Here is a 16,284-nt window from a genome sequence, read left to right as displayed (position 1 = left end):
TTTATGTCAAAGAGTGTTCTTCCTATGTTTTCCTCCAAGAGTTTTATAGTGTCCAGTCTTACATTTAGGTCTCTAATCCATTTTGAGTTTATTTTTTGTGTATGGTGTTAGGGAGTGTTCTAATTTTATTCTTTTACATGTAGCTGTCCAGTTTTCCCAGCAGCATTTATTGAAGAGACTGTCTTTTCTCCATTGTGTATCCTTGCCTCCTTTGTATAGATCAGTTGACCATAGGTGTGTGGGTTTATCTCTGGGCTTTCTATCCTGTTCCATTGATCTATATTTCTGTTTTTGTGCCAGTGCCATACTGTCTTGATTACTGTAGCTTTGTAGTGTAGTCTGAAGCCAGGGAGTCTGATTCCTCCAGCTCCGTTTTTTTCCCTCAAGACCGCTTTGGCTATTCAGGGTCTTTGTATCTTGATACAAATCTTAAGATTTTTTGTTCTAGTTCTGTAAAAAATGCCATTAGTAATTTGATAGGGATTGCACTGAATCTGTAGATTGCTTTGGGTAGTATAGTCATTTTCACAATACTCATTCTTCCAATCCAAGAACATGGTACATCTCTCCATCTGTTTGTATCATCTTTAATTACTTTCATCAGTGTCTTATAGTTTTCTGCATACAGGTCTTTTGTCTCCCTAGGTAGGTTTATTCCTAGGTATTTTATTCTTTTTGTTGCAATGGTGAATGGGAGTGTTTCCTTAACGTCCCTTTCAGATTTTTTCATCATTAGTGTATAGGAATGCAAGAGATTTCTGTGCATTAATTTTGTTTCCCGTAACTATACCAAATCCATTGATTAGCTCTAGTAGTTTTCTGGTGGCATTTTTAGGATTCTCTATGTATAGTATCATGTCATCTGCAAACAGTGACAGTTTTACTTCTTCTTTTCCAATTTGGATTCCTTTTATTTCTTTTTCTTCTCTGATTGCTGTGGCTAGGACTCCCAAAACTATGTTGAGTAATAGTTGTGAGAGTGGACATCCTTGTCTTGTTCCTGATCTTAGAGGAAATACTTTCAGTTTTTCACCATTGAGAATGACGTTTGCTGTGGGTTTGTTGTATATGGCCTTTATTATCTTGAGGTAGGTTCCCCTCTATGCCCACTTTCTGGAGAGTTTTTATTATAAATGGATGTTGAATTTTTTCAGAGCTTTTTCTGCATCTATTGAGATAATCATATGGTTTTTATTCTTCAGTCTGTTAATATGATGTATCACATTGATTGATTTGCATATATTGAAGAATCCTTGCATCCCTTGGATAAATCCCACTTGATCATGGTGTATGATCCTTTTAACGTGTTGTTGGATTCTGTTTGCTAGTATTTTGTTGAGGATTTTTGTATCTATTTTCATCAGTGATATTGGTCTGTAATTTTCTTTTTTTGTAGTATCTCTGTCTGGTTTTGGTATCAGGGTGATGGTGGCTTCATAGAATGAGTTTGGGAGTGTTCCTTCCTCCGCAGTTTTTTGGAAGAGTTTGAGAAGGATGGGTGTTAGCTCTTCTCTAAATGTTTGATAGAATTTGCCTGTGAAGCCATCTGTTCCTGAGCTTTTGTTTGTTGGAAGATTTTTAATCACAGTTTCAATTTCATTACTTGTGACTGGTCTGTTCATATTTTCTATTTCTTCCTGGTTTACTCTTGGAAGGTTATACCTTTCTAAGAATTTGTCCATTTCTTCAGGTTGTCCATTTTATTGGCATAGAGTTGCTTGTAGTAGTCTTTTAGGATGCTTTGTATTTCTGCAGTGTCCATTGTAACTTCTCCTTTTTCATTTACAGTTTTACTGATTTGAGTCCTCTCCCTCTTTTTCTTGATGAGTCTGGCTAATGGTTTATCAATTTTGTTTATCTTCTCAAAGAACCAGCTTTTAGTTTTGTTGATCTTTACCATTGTTTTCTTTCTTTCTATTTCATTTATTTCTGCTCTGATCTTTATGATTTCTTTCCTTCTGCTAACTTTGGGTTTTTTTGGTTCTTCTTTTTCTAGTTCCTTTAGGTGTAACGTTAGATTGTTTATTTGAGATTTTTCTTGTTTCTTGAGGTAGGCTTGTATAGCTATAAACTACCCTCTTAGAACTGCTTTTGCTGCATCCCGTAGGTTTTGGATCATCGTGTTTTCATTGTCATTTGTCTCTAGGTGTTTTTTGATTTCCTCTTTCATTTCTTCAGTGATTTCTTGGTTATTTAGTAATGTATTGTTTAGCCTCCATGTGTTTGTGCTTTTTACATTTTTTTCCCTATAATTGATTTCTAATCTCATAACGCTGTGGTCAGAAAAGATTCTTGATATGATTTCAATTTTCTTAAATTTACTGAGGCTTGATTTGTGACCCAAGATGTGATCTATCCTGGAGAATGTTCCATGTGCACTTAAGAAGAAAGTGTAATCTGCTGTTTTTGGATGCAGTGTCCTATAAATATCAATTAAATCTATCTGGTCTATTGTGTCATTTAAAGCTTGTGTTTCCTTATTAGTTTTCTGTTTGGATGATCTGTCCATTGGTGTAAGTGAGGTGTTAAAGTCCCCCACTATTATTGTGTTACTGTTGATTTCCTCTTTTAGAGCTGTTAGCAGTTGCCTTACGTGTTGAGGTGCTCCTATGTTGGGTGCATGTATATTTCTAATTGTTATATCTTCTTCTTGGATTGATCCCTTGATCATTATGTAGTGTCCTTCCTTGTCTCTTGTAACATTCTTTATTTTAAAGTCTATTTTATCTGATATGAGTATTGCTACTTCAGCTTTCTTTTGATTTCCATTTGCATGGAATATCTTTTTCCATCCCCTCACTTTCAGTCTGAATGTGTCCCTAGCTCTGAAGGCGGTCTCTTGTAGACAGCATATATATGGGTCTTGTTTTTGTATTCATTCAGCGAGCCTGTGTCTTTTGGTTGGAGCATTTAATCCATTCACGTTTAAGGTAATTATAGATATGTATGTTCCTATTACCATTTTCTTAATTGTTGTGGGTTTGTTTTTGTAGGTCCTTTTCTTCTCTTGTGTTTCCCACTTAGAGAAGTTCCTTTAGCATTTGTTGTAGAGCTGGTTTGGTGGTGCTGAATTCTCTTAGCTTTTGCTTGTCTGTAAAGCTTCTGATTTCTCCATCGAATCTGAATGAGATTCTTGCCGGGTAGAGTAATCTTGGTTGTAGGTTATTCCGTTTCATCACTTTAAATATATTCTGCCTCTCCCCTCTGGCTTGCAGAGTTTCTGCTGAAAGATCAGCTCTTAACCTTATGGGGATTCCCTTGTATGTTATTTGTCATTTTTCCCTTGCTGCTTTCAATAATTTTTCTTTGTGTTTAATTTTTGCCAATTTAATTATTATGTGTTTTGATGTGTTTCTCCTTGGGTTTATCCTGTGTGGGACTCTCTGCACTTCCTGGACTTCGGTGGCTATTTCCTATTCCAAGTTAGGGAAGTTTTCTACTATAATCTCTTCAAATATTTTCTCAGGTCCCTTCTCTTTCTTTTCTCCTTCTGGAACCCCTGTAATGTGAATGTTATTGTGTTTTATGTTGTCCCAGAGGTCTCTTAGGCTGTCTTCATTTCTTTTCATTCTTTTTTCTTTATTCTGTTCCGCAGCAGTGAATTCCACCATTCTGTCTTCCAGGTCACTTATCTGTTCTTCTGCCTCAGTTACTCTGCTATTTATTCCTTCTAGTGTATTTTTCATTTCAGTTATTGTATTGTTCACCTCTGTTTGCTTGTTCTTTATTCTTCTAGATCTTTGTTAAACATTTCTTGCGTCTTCTCGATCTTTGCCTCCATTCTATTTTCGATGTCCTGGATCATCTTCACTATCATTATTCTGAATTCTTTTTCTGGAAGGTTGCCTATCTCCACTTCATTTAGTTGTTTTTCTGGGGTGTTATCTTGTTCCTTCATCTGGTACATAGCCCTCTGCCTTTTCATCTTGTCTGTCTTTCTGTGAATGTGGTTTTTGTTCCACAGGCTGCAGGATTGTAGTTCTTCTCGCTTCCGCTGTCTGTCCTCTGGTGGAAGAGGCTATCTAAGAGGCTTGTGCAAGCTTCCTGATGGGAGGGACTGGTCCAGAGTGCTTTTTAAGATCAGAAACAAAGCAAGGAGATCCTCTCTCACCACTCCTACTAAACATCATATTGGAAGCTGCCGCCAGTGCAGTAGGCAAGAAAAAGAAATTAAAAGCTCACATATTTGAAAGGAAAAGGTAATCTGTTGGCAGATGATTTTACCGCATGCAAGTTTAATGTGCCTGATAGATAGTGAGGCCAAACAAATGAAAACGTGGGAGTTTAGAGCAGGGAAAGGTTTATTGCAAGGCTGAGCCAGGATAACAGGTGGCTCATGCCCCCCTAAACCCTGAACTCCCTGAGCGGTTTTATCGAAGCATTTTTAAAGGCCAAGTGAGGGAGGGGCCTTTTTGCAAGGTTGAGGCCTGGAGAAAACTCTTCCTACATATGAAATATGGAGAAGGTTTGAAATTGACTTGGGGGCATGATTTTCCCCACTGTTCATGGGAGGCCTGCATTTGCAGTCCTTGGGTGTGTCCGTAGCACCTTGTTTTAATAAACAGGGAGACAATGATATTTCAAGGCACTTTAAAGTCTGGCAGGTGAGAAACTGCACCAAAACCAGAGTATGACAGTTTATTTTTTTTGCTGAAGACATCTGAGCTATTCAGTGAAAGGACATTGTTGCAGTCCACAATCAATGATGCCCAGTTTCCAATGCAATACCCCCTAGTGTATTTTCTCTAATGTTCATTTGTTTCTCCTTACTTTTAGAAGTACTAATCTTCTTCCTAGGTAAACATGGAAGAACTGAAAAATAGGAAGCAGAAAATTTTCCATAATATACCACCCAAGGCTGCCGCTGACAGCGTTTTGTTGTTCCTATTCCTTCTCCACGTTTCAAAGTTTCTGAAATTAGGATGCAAGTTATAATCAATGTGTACATTTAATTTGGTGTTCCTTTTTACTGAGAGTTGTTATTAAATCAGTGCTCAGACTTTATGTTCACCTGCCTAAAGTATTCATTTGAAAGTTATTTTAAGCAATTTGGCTTTGAATTCTGAAGTGCGTGATACGAATTCATATTGATTCTTTACTACGTTTTCAGTGGCAGAAAATCAAATGATGTCTTCCAAGTTTTACTTTCTCTGGAGAGTATTTAAAACCACATTCGTGCAGCTTTTCTGTGAATGCATTGCCTTTGGCTAAGTAATTTATTATGATGTAAATTATTTTTGTTGAATTATTTTTGGGAGAGGTCAGTGGCTGGCAAACCTATTTAATATTATCGATTATTTAAAGACGTATTTATTTTTATCTTCCACAGGAGAGAGGGTAATTGATGCCTACCCAGATAATGGAGAGTGAAGGTAGATTTAGGACCCACCAGCAAGTAGGACCTGGGTGTCTCAGTTCATGAGTCTGGACTCTCCATAACTCATTAATCCAGCGTGTTACTGGCAAACATTCTAGAAGTGAAACGAAGCGGTATTCTCTGTCTCCCTATTTGCAAAACCAGCAGTTATTTCCATTCACGACCCACTTTTCAGCTCGCCTACCTGTGCAGGCTCACAGTTTGTGCCGGCAGGTGGCGCTGTGTACAAAACAAAGTAACCATTGGGGTGGTTCTCTCTGGAAATGGAACTCCACCCCTGAGGAATTTCTGGCTTTGCTAGTTTACTTTTTACCTCACATTTCATGGCAGCATTACTTGACATATTTCTTATATGAATTCTTGCCTCTTGATAAATCAGAAATATCACAGCTGAGATAATATTTGTGTGTTGTCTCGTGTACAGAGCAGTTGATGTCCTTGGGTTACTGGCTCACACGCTGGCCCGGTTGGTTTGCATAGATCAGTGGTTCCTACAAGGATGCAAAAACTCGCTCTCTCTGGACACTCTGTCCCCCGGGCAGGGATATCTATGACAGGATATCATAGGATACACTGTAACAGAATGTTCCACTGCCAGATCCTGACACACCCACAGCTCCTTACCAAAGCTTAGCATGTGTTAGCATCCCAGGGCGAAGAGCTAAAGCGCAGTAGGGAAATGGATTAAGTTGCATTCAGGAGCTGGGTTTCTAGCTCTCGTTGGGTCGCCAGGTGACCTTGGGCAAGTCCTTTGACTCTGGACCTTAGTATCTTCATCTGTAAGGTGAGGCAGTTGGCCTGCTTGATTTGTTGTGTCTTAACAGAAAATTAGCATGTTACTGGATTCCATCATATTTGAGTTTTATTTAAAGTCTTTATGAGCTCAATAAGTTTTCCATGGAATTCCAAGTAAAACAAAAATCACCACTGATACACAAAATAGTCACTCTACCCACGTGCCGTAAGTGGAAAATAATGGCTGATTTTATCTTTTGTGCTGTTTAGCTAGCTTTGGAGGCCTGTCCTATATAATTGCTCCAATTAATACAGAGTGGGAATTGCTCCAATCCAATACAGAGTTCTTGGATTGTTCGGTTCACTTCCTGCTCTCCGAGCGCATCAAGAAGGAGGCATGAGATGTGTACAGTCTGGGTGTGGGACGTTTATGTCTGGGTCACATTCACGTCTTTCTTTACTTTTCCTTAATGTCACCCCAATAGGGAACGAGTGTCAGAAAGTAATAATATTTCCCCCAAGCTGTGCAAACCCAACGTGGCTTTAGAGACTTTAAAGGTCTATACCTCTCTAATTTTTAATGCAGAATATGGAGCATATAATCTATAAATGTACAGTTGGTCTGTCAAATACTCCAGAGCAGCTCATTAGGACTGTGTAGAGAACTGGCCAGCGTCTCCCCTCTCCCCTCTCTCCTCCTTCGCTCCCACTCTCTTTGCCTCTCTGTTTCTCCCCTTCTTAGCCTTTCCCTGACTGCATTTGTGCATGCTCACAGGACTGTGTCTGCTTCCTTCGCTCTTCATCAGCCCCTCCACCCGGCCCCAGCTGTCTCCTTCCCGAGTGCCTCACTTTCCTGACCCCGCCTCTAATGTTCCTGCAGGTCCCCAGCTCACCCTGCGTTTGACATGGTTTGACCAAGTTGCAATCAGTATAGAGAAGTGATACCCAGCACCCGATGAAGGGCCTGCAGAGATTAGACTCTGAAAATGTATAAACAAATGAAGGATCAAGGCCAGGAAGAGATGGGAGGTAGCCCCTCTGTAAGGAAAAGGAAGCGTATTTTGGTCCCCCTGTTCACGGAGAGACCTGGGTGAAGCAGCCACATCAGACCCATCTCTGTTTGCTGTGGGGATGTTCTGAGTTCGTCACCTCTGACTTTACTCAGTGCCCCTTATTGCGAAGCCGCACGTAGGAAAGATTTTAAGAGCCAGGCAAGAAGTACTTTTTTCTTTCTGAGGAAATTTAACTTTTTCCTTTCCCTTTGGCTGCAACTCAGGGTCAAATGTCTGCCCCTGATGCTGCTGTGAGCGGCTCTGGCCCATGCATGCAGCTTTATTGCGTTGTCTGAGCGAGCTAACGATGATCAATTTTGACAGTTTGAAATGATTTCATTGCTCCCTTAAATCAGTTCCTTGTTGGCGAGTGAAACAGATACCTAACAAGTGTAATAAGTTGATGGAAAGAAAACACACTAACATTTGTTGGCTCCCTACTGTGTGCCAATACAGCACTTGGTCTGTGCCTTTTCATCTAACGCTCACAGCCATCCTGGGAAGCAAGGGTTTGCTGTTGTTCTGATTTTTTTGTCTGGGGAAAGGCTAAGTGCCAGGCCCAGTAGGCAGTAACACAGAGGAAGGATGGCATCTCTACCCGTGGTCCCAGCCTCCCTCTTCTGTTCCTCTCCCAACGCATGCTCTGCACCAGCCGCACTGGCTTTCACACCGTCCCTTAACCTCCCAGGCACGCAGCCATCCAGGCCTTTGCCTCCCCTTCTCCTCTGTCTGGAACGCCCTTGCGCAGCCGTCCATGTGGCTGACCCCTCATTGCCCTCAGGGCTTTGCTGAAACGTCACCTTGTATTGAAGTGTTCCGTGGCCACTTAGAGAAAAATTTCCACCTGTCCCCGCCCCCCCCCACTTCCTGCCTGTCTAGCTTGCTTAGTTTTCTCTCCTTAACCTTTATCGCTAACACAATATCTGTTTTGCTGATTTATGTTATTTGTTGTTGTTTCCCGTGCCCAGAAGAGTGCCCTGCACATAGTTGTGGCGCTGTAACGTTTGTGGAGTGAATGAGTGAGCACGTGAATGAGTGCTTTCTCCACTATTCTGTCTCCTCACCTGCCGCTAGGGGGCACTCCCCACTGCAGATGGCTTTGGTTTCATTCCTGCCGAGTACAGGTGTCCCCTGCTGTCCTGAGAGTAGAACGTTCCTATGAAAGCCTTTGTTAAGCTGAAATGGTGTGAAGTGAAGAAGCAATTACCTTAGGACAAGCCTTGCTAACAGATGCACAAAATAAATAGAGGTAAACCATAGACGGTTCAAAGCCATGGTAGGCTGATGCTGAGATGCTGAGCACGTTTCCCAGGAAGCAGCTCAGAGGTGCCCCTTTCCCTGCCTGGAGTCCGTGCTGCCTCCATAATGGCTACTGCGTACCAAGCCTGAATGCTGTTCTTGTGTTTCACCTTTTCTTGTGAAAGTGAAACTCCTCTTTGAATGTCTTTCAGTTAGCAAACACAGGTACGAAGGTACATCTTTCTTAAAAGTGAGGTGGCATAAAGTGAACTTGTGAAAAGTGAGGGATACCCACAACTTTATGTTAGAAAAATAATTCTTTGTTTCTGTTCTCGCTCTAAGAAGTGCGAGGCACTCCTTCGGTGGCCCGAGAAGCTTGGATGGCTGGTGGGACTGGAGCCTGACCACGATGCTGGAAGGCCTGTACTGGGGAGGCCTCTCCACAGCCAGCATGCCAGGTGCGCAGGAGGGCGTCCATCTGCCCTTCACAGTGGTGGTGTCACAGTGGGGTGAAATAGCCACAGACGCCTGACCTGTAACACTGCGCGGGTTCTTGAACGATCTGTAGGTCGTAAGGCCCGGGGCTGTCCCCAGAGCGTCCTATTCTCTTCTCTGCCCCCTCCTCTCACACCCCCTTTAGCCACACCAGCTTCTTCAGACCCCTTGTTTGCCAGGCCAGAGCTGGACGCAGGGGCGTGGCTGGTCCGTAGGAGCTCGTAGGCCCATGGGGATGGAAGGCTGGTTCAGTAAGCAAAGTGCTGTGACACGGAGGCACAGGGACACCTCTGGAGCGAGAAGGAACGAAAGCTAAGATGGGACCATCCGGAAGCCGCGAGGCAAGGCTTGCCCTGCCCTTCTGAAGCCAGGTTACCAGTGGATGTGCATTTTGAGGCATAACCGTATTCTTTGCTTACTTCTTATTTTCCACCTTTAAAAAAAAATTAAATTCTTCGTCCTGAATTCCTCAAACACTGTGTTGCTAATTCTACATTTGTTGTATTCTGTGCGGTTACAGGGATGACACTGGAGAAACTTTAGAAAAAGGTAATAATGGATCATTCTGACTTGCTACAAGGCCTGGGGAGGTTAGCTGCTATCTTTCTTAGAAAGCTGGCTAAACCTTTAGAATGTTTTCAAGAAGAAAGTAAAGTTCTGACCTCTGATTTGGTACCTGAGGGGATCCAGAGCTCACCCACGGCTGGACTGTGGTGCTCCAGGTGTACTGTGTGTCCGGGCATCTTCACTGTTCTTCTCCAGCCCAGAGCTCTTGGAGGAAAGCACCACCTCCTAGGCCATTTGGTCATTAAGCAGCTGAAAGGTACTCCTGACAGTGTATGTGAGGCAAGATGCTCCCTTTTTCTTCTTATTTCTAAAAATACATTAAGTTAGAAACATCTAGGAGACATTCAGGCAGGAAACCAAAAGACCATTTTAATCATCTCTGAGAGTCTGGCTGTGGTTTGAAAATGTCAGCCCCGAGGGTTTGGAGAGTGTGGGCCTCTAGCTTCATTTCCTTCTCTGCCAGCTCCCTCCTGGACCCTCTTCCTATCCTGGCATTCTGCTGCAAGTTCACTCAGTCCACTCTTTGTTTGGCCTTTTAGAAACCTGGCATTCTGTGCAAAACCAGAATATTTCTATCGAAAATATCTAAAACTAGAATATCACATATCTTTTCCTAGTGGGAGGGTGTGAGTGAAGTTGGGCACTTACCTGCCTCATCCTGTAATGGAAATCAATCTGATGGCCAAGGCCGGACTGCTGGACGACTTAGGTGCAGCCTTCTACTGCTCAAGCTAGAGCCCGGGGACCACAAGGGGGCGTTAAGGGAGCAGCGGGCCCTGTGTCAGGACAGCGTATGTGCCCATGTGCAGCCAGGCTTGGAAACCCCCAGGTGCAAGGCCGACTTTGAAATGTGCATCTGATTCTTCTGATTGGTGGTTTCGTCCTCATCTTCCCAGCGCATTTTCAGAGCTTGTGGAAGACTCTTTCCCTACATGTGGCCCCAAAGATGGAGGCCCTGAAACCCCCTCTGTGATAGACCCAGAGATCCAAAGAGTGGCCCCAGGTGGCCCCAGGGGCTCCCAGGAGGAGAGCTCAGCCTGGGCAGCACAAGGTCAGTGTGATTCAGAGGGTCAGCTTCGTCCACACTTGTCCACTCTAGTACGGCTGCCTGGATGCAGCAGGTCTGCACTGAGAGCAGCTTGCCAGGGCCAGAACAAGGTGGTTATTACTGTGCAATGACAGAGTCACTTCCCCGGGGCCATGCGGTTAGGCCGTGACAGAAGTAGAAGGCAAACTCAGCCCTGCAGTCTCTAAGTGCATGAGAAAGCACAAGCCAGCACTTCCTTCCAGGTTGCTAGAAGGTCTGGAGCTTATAGGACCTAAAGGATCCTTGTTCTGTGCTAAGCAGGGTGTTTATACGGCCTCATTTGGTCCTTGAGCACCTCTATGAAGGAGGGCTAACCTACTGCATCGTGCAGATGAGGGACGGAGGCTCAAGCCACCCACGTTGCAGTCACAGACTGCAGTCGGCCAGCCTGGCCTGTCCCACCAGTCGCACTGCCCCTGCCACCACCTCCCTGGTATTATGCTAACACCGGTGGTGACAAATTGTCTGAGACTGACAGGGAGCTCTGTGGCAGTTACAGTAATGCCTGCCTCTGAGTAATACTAACAACAACAACAACAACAACAACAACAAAGAAATGATTTAATTGTTAGTAAGTACGGATCGGTAAAAGGTAGCTTGTTTCCAATGATGGAGTCCATTGCCAAAAAAGAAAAATGAATATTCTAGAATCCTTGTGGTGACAGATGGGGTATTTCTCCCTGAGTTGTACCTATGGGAAATGGAAGCCCTCCTCTCTGCAAGATTCCCTCTGCCTGGGGGTCCCAGGCAAGGAGAGAGGGACAATGAACAGTTGAAGGGGTCGGAAGACGCAGAAGGGCCATCTATCCAGCTCTGTGAGCCCAGGAGTTGCATCTGGCGTCTGGGTGTGGAGCCTGGGACAGGGTGCTGCTAGGGTCCCTATGACTTGCACCACTTTGCAGGCCTGCTACACGTGCAGCCCTGACCGGCCCCAGGGCCAGTGGTTGGATTGACCACAGCACCAGGGCTGTGTCCATGCACTTTACCCTCTACAACCCTCCAACCCAGCTCTTCTCAAGCGTGTCCCTGAGCGCTGAGATGCTCCCCACTGGGGGTCTCACCCTTTCCTCCCTGCTGGAGTCAGTCACCATCTTCTGCATGACTCAGCCCCACTGTACCACATCCTGCTTCCAGAGGTGAGTTCATTGGGCACTTGGACCACTCATGGAACACAGGAGCTTCACCCAGGGCTGGGCACCCTCCTCCATCCAGGCCTCATGCCTTTTCCGCAGCTGGATCTTAGCTCAGGCTGCCATAATGAAATACCGTACTCTGGGGGACTTAAACGGCAAACACTGATTTTCCACAGTTTTGGAGGTTGGAAGTCTGAGATGCAGGTGATGGCGTGGTCGGGTGCTGGTGAGAGCTCCCTTCCTGGCTTGTAGACAGCCGCCTTACTGTGTCCTCACGTGGTGGCGAGAGGAATCTCTGGTGTGTCTGGTATCTCTTCCTCTTCTTATAAGAACCCTAATTCCATCGTTGGGACCTCACCCTTATGAACGCATTTAACCTTAGTTATTTCCTGAGAGGGCCCATCTCCAAAAACAGCCACACTGAAGGTTAGGGCTTCAACATATGAGCTGGCAGGGGGCAGGGGGTGAAGGAGCACACGCCTTTAATGCAATGGGTCTTGGTAAGATGGAATGTATTCCTGTAGTTTCCTTGAGCAATGGAAAGTACCAGAAATCATTCTGAACTTTTCCTCAGGAACTTTGCTGCCTTTTGCCTATATTTCACTTTTCTGCTATGAAGATCTCAAACCAGCTGACACTCCAGGTCAAGCATGCTTTGCCTTGGGAGTGAAGAGAGGAAATGCTGTGAGGTTTTAGACTCTAGAGACAGTTGAATGACACAGTCCATGTTGGGGTTGTGAATGGAGCCTCAGAGCTGTGCCTGTGTGTGAGCACAAAGGGAAGTGAAGGACAGGAGAATGGACTGCTCCCAGGTGCTACACTCACCTTGGGTACCAAAAACTGTCCTCAAGATAAGTAATATTCTAGTGCAAAATAAAAAATCAAAATTCATACCAAAAAGTTTGTGATGGACAAAACATCAAAATTTTAAACAAAGACAGGGTCAGTGCTACTGGTTTTTCCTTCTGTCCCAGACTCCAGCGTGGCTTGGCACACAGTGGTGCTATCCAATACCTCACATGAACCACCCAAAATGAACTTTTCTCTGATACATTTGTAGCTTCTGATAGTGGGCCCACGGGGCACAATGCATATGACTCCAAAAGAAGGTGGAAAGGAATGTGTAAGGCCCCTCCTGGTGGGCTTCCCTGGTGGCACAGTGGTTAAGAATCCGCCTGCCAATGCAGGGAACATGGGTTCAAGCCCTGGTACGGGAAGATACCACATGCTGCAGAGCAACTAAGCCTGTGTGCCACAACTACTGAGCCCATGTGCCACAACTACTGAGCCCATGTGCCACAACTACTGAGTCCATGTGCCAAAACTACTGAAGCCCACGCGCCTAGAGCCCATGCTCTGCAACAAGAGAAGCCACCGCAATGAGAAACCCGTGCACCGCAATGAAGAGTAGCCCCAGCTCACTGCAGCTAGAGAAAGTCCGTGCGCAGCAACGAAGACCCTGCTCAGCTAAAAATAAATAAATTAATTTAAAACACCCACACATCTGTAATTAAAAAAAAGGCCCCCCAAAAGTTCATGACCTAATCTGGGTTTGGGTGCGTGACCATCCGAGAGCCACAAAGCACTTTGTGATGGGCTGGGGGCGTGGAGGCAGGAAGGTGGGGTGTGAGATTAGTGCTCACCGTGTGGTTGTGGTTCACAGAGTGCTTTCGACACACGCTACCTCGTGTCAGTCCTCTGTGAAGCAGTGATTAACATCCTTCTTCCAGTCGCGGGGGCGTAGCGCCTGACACGCCGTCGGCACTGACTGCATGCTCGCTCTTTCTTTGCTTTGAAATGAATGTTAGTGTGTGCCAGCGCTACTCCCCGGGGGGGGGTCCCCAAAAGAGGACCCTTCTAGCTTAAAAATGTCAACTCAGAGGGTCCACGGGAGCTCTGCAAGGCCGACTTGGCTCAAAGAGGTTATTTCCCAGTGTTACTGAGCATCCTCTTCTTACCCTTGTTCTTCTGAATGAATGAAGGCATGAATAAGTGAAGTCATGGACGAATGGGTAGCTCATCAATGGCGAGATAACCATAAACAGAACTTGAAGGAAATTCCTTATACAGGAGCTTTTAAAGGTTTTTTACTTGTCCAAGGAAACTGATAATACTTATTTCATATATTTCACAAATACATGAGAACATTCTTTTGAGCATCTTGAGGAAGCACTGGGAGGGCCTGGCCTGGAGGTTAGGAGACCTGATAGGCAGGAGAGTGATATTCACACTCCAGGGTTTCGAGGAGTGCAGGGCCCACGTTGAACTCATTTGTGTCCATCACGCTGGGCACCGGGTGGGGTTTCCGTGCTGGATGCATTCAAACCGCCCCAAGGGCCTGTGGAGCTTAGACCTTAAGAAACAATTTACCAGCATTTTTGTTCATCTGGTTTGTTTGTGTTGTGCTTCCCCCAGCTGGTCTTCCTGGTGCTCAACCTGACTCACCTCTGTTTCCAATTCTCCGGCATGATCGGGATTTTGCTCTCCAAGTCATGCAGGTATCACAGAAAGCCCTTCCTTCCTCGGGAGCCCATCTGGTCGCCCTCTCTCTTCAACCTCGCAGCTCGCTCTAGTTGGGGTGGGCCTCACCTGCTATGTGGCCTCTGGCCACCTCGTTACTCTTGTTGAGGAGGTGACTGACTGATTCCACAAAGGGTTATGTCAAGGGTTTATGGACCTCAGTCACAGGGTGTCATGGAATCAGATATGGCAGGTGTTTAAGTCAACCAAACAGGGGCCATGCACTGTGATGCTGTCCAAGGGAAGACCTTGGCTCCGCCTGCACTGCAGCCTTCCCTTCTGACTCCACTTCTGTGGGTGCCTGCCCTGAGGGTTGTTAAACTGACCCCCCCCATAGAAACAGCCACAGGACTTGAGCTGGGACGTAAGCTAGAGCTGCCTCCCAGGTGCTGGAAGAATGAGGTGTCCTCACAACAAAAATGAGTGGTTTTCTACTGCTGGAGTAGGACACACAGACCGAGAGCAATACATGTGAGTGTGTGGATGGGGAAATGCATAGGCTCTGGAGTCAGCTGACCCAGCCCCCATAGTCCACGTGCCTTTGGGAAAGTTACTTAACCTTCTTCGAGCCTTCATAAGGTGGGACCATGATACATCAGGTTCTGTTAGGGTCTGAGCGTGTGTGTATTTATATATGCACAGACACACACACAAATCCTTGGCACATGGTGAATGTTCCATAAATGATAATTATAATAACGACAGTAATTAAGAAGTCTTTATGGCATCCCTCAGGTCAGGTAGAGGCAGGTAAGGGGCCCTCTTCACTATGCACACGGGGGACTCTGCTGACTAGCTGTCCAGTGAGGTAGCCACTAGCCACAGGAGGCTCTTGGTACTGGAAGTGGGGCTAGTCCAAATGCAGATGTGTCAAAAGTGTAAGATACTCACTGGATGTCGGACACTTACTATGAAAGTTAAGAGTGTAAAATGTCTCATCCATAACTTTTACACTTGAACATATGTTGAAGTGACAATGTTTTAGATATAATAAAGAAAATATATTATAAAATAAATTTCACCTGTTTATCTTTACTTTTTAAAACGTGGCAACTGGAAAACTTTCTTTTCCACCTGTAGCATGCATGGTATTTCTCTTGGTTAGTCTGGCTAGAGCGTGTCCCGCCGTTTCCCCAGGCTGAGCCATGCTGTCCACTCTGCGGGGAGCCAGGGTGTGCCAGCGGAGGCAGCTTGTCTGGGTTCAGCTGTCAGAGGCCATTGTTGACCTTGCGCTAATTAATGAGGAAGCAAAACACACAGAAAACCTTGATCCTTTGCCCATGTAAATTTTAAAACATCTAGCTTTCATTTAAAAAAAATTTTAACATCTTTATTGGAGTATAATTGCTTTACAGTGTTGTGTTTACTTTCTGCTGTATAACAAAGTGAATCAGCTATACGTATACATATGTCCCCATATCTCCGCCTTCTTGCATCTCCCTCCCACCCTCCCTATCCCATCCCTCTAGGTGGTCACAAAGCACCGAGCTGAGCTCCCTGTGCTATATGGCTGCTTCCCACTAGCTATCTATTTTGCATTTGGTAGTGTATATATGTCCATGTTACTCTCTCACTTCATCCCAACTTACCCTTCCCCCTCCCCGTGTCCTCAAGTCCGTTCTCTACATCTGCATCTTTATTCCTGTCCTGCCCCTAGGTTCTTCAGAACCTTTTTTTTTTTTTTTTAGATTCCATATATATGTGTTAACATATGGTATTTGTTTTTCTCTCTGACTTACTTCACTCTGTATGACAGACTCTAGGTCCATCCACCTCACTACAAATAACTCAATTTCGTTTCTTTTTATGGCTGAGTAATATTCCATTGTATATATGTGCCACAGCTTCTTTATTCATTCATCTGCCAGTGGATATCTTGGTGAGAATAGATGAGATTGTACACCCAGAAGTGCTTTCCCAATGAACTCACGTGTAGAAAGGTGAGAGGCCTTCATAGAAGCCCCTGGTGGGATGGACACGGGTGCTGGGAGTGGATGTGGAGGTGGGAGGCTGGGTGGGGACCCCACCTGCTATTTCTCCAGCAAGGAAGGTTCTGTTGGATCATCTCATTTATCTGAG

At 44.9% G+C, this 16,284-nt stretch overlaps 1 protein-coding gene across 1 annotated transcript in view; it reads left to right on the top strand.

Annotated features, from left to right (window-relative positions):
* The window catches only part of PKD1L1 (polycystin 1 like 1, transient receptor potential channel interacting), a 32,772-nt gene extending 18,211 nt beyond the window's left edge, over positions 1–14,561 (top strand). Inside the window, 8 exon segments of the mRNA XM_060156194.1 lie at positions 8,746–8,875; positions 9,661–9,735; positions 10,197–10,315; positions 10,362–10,516; positions 11,472–11,645; positions 11,648–11,688; positions 14,101–14,183; positions 14,543–14,561. Of these exon segments, the coding sequence (XP_060012177.1) occupies positions 8,746–8,875; positions 9,661–9,735; positions 10,197–10,315; positions 10,362–10,516; positions 11,472–11,645; positions 11,648–11,688; positions 14,101–14,183; positions 14,543–14,561 (796 nt within the window).
* Positions 14,562–16,284: the final 1,723 nt, after the last annotated feature.

This window comes from Lagenorhynchus albirostris, chromosome 8 (genome assembly GCF_949774975.1).
Source record: "Lagenorhynchus albirostris chromosome 8, mLagAlb1.1, whole genome shotgun sequence".
Lineage (NCBI taxonomy): Eukaryota > Metazoa > Chordata > Mammalia > Artiodactyla > Delphinidae > Lagenorhynchus > Lagenorhynchus albirostris.
The sequence above is the reverse complement of the archived record's forward strand: the minus strand, read 5'-3'. Positions and strand labels throughout refer to the sequence as shown.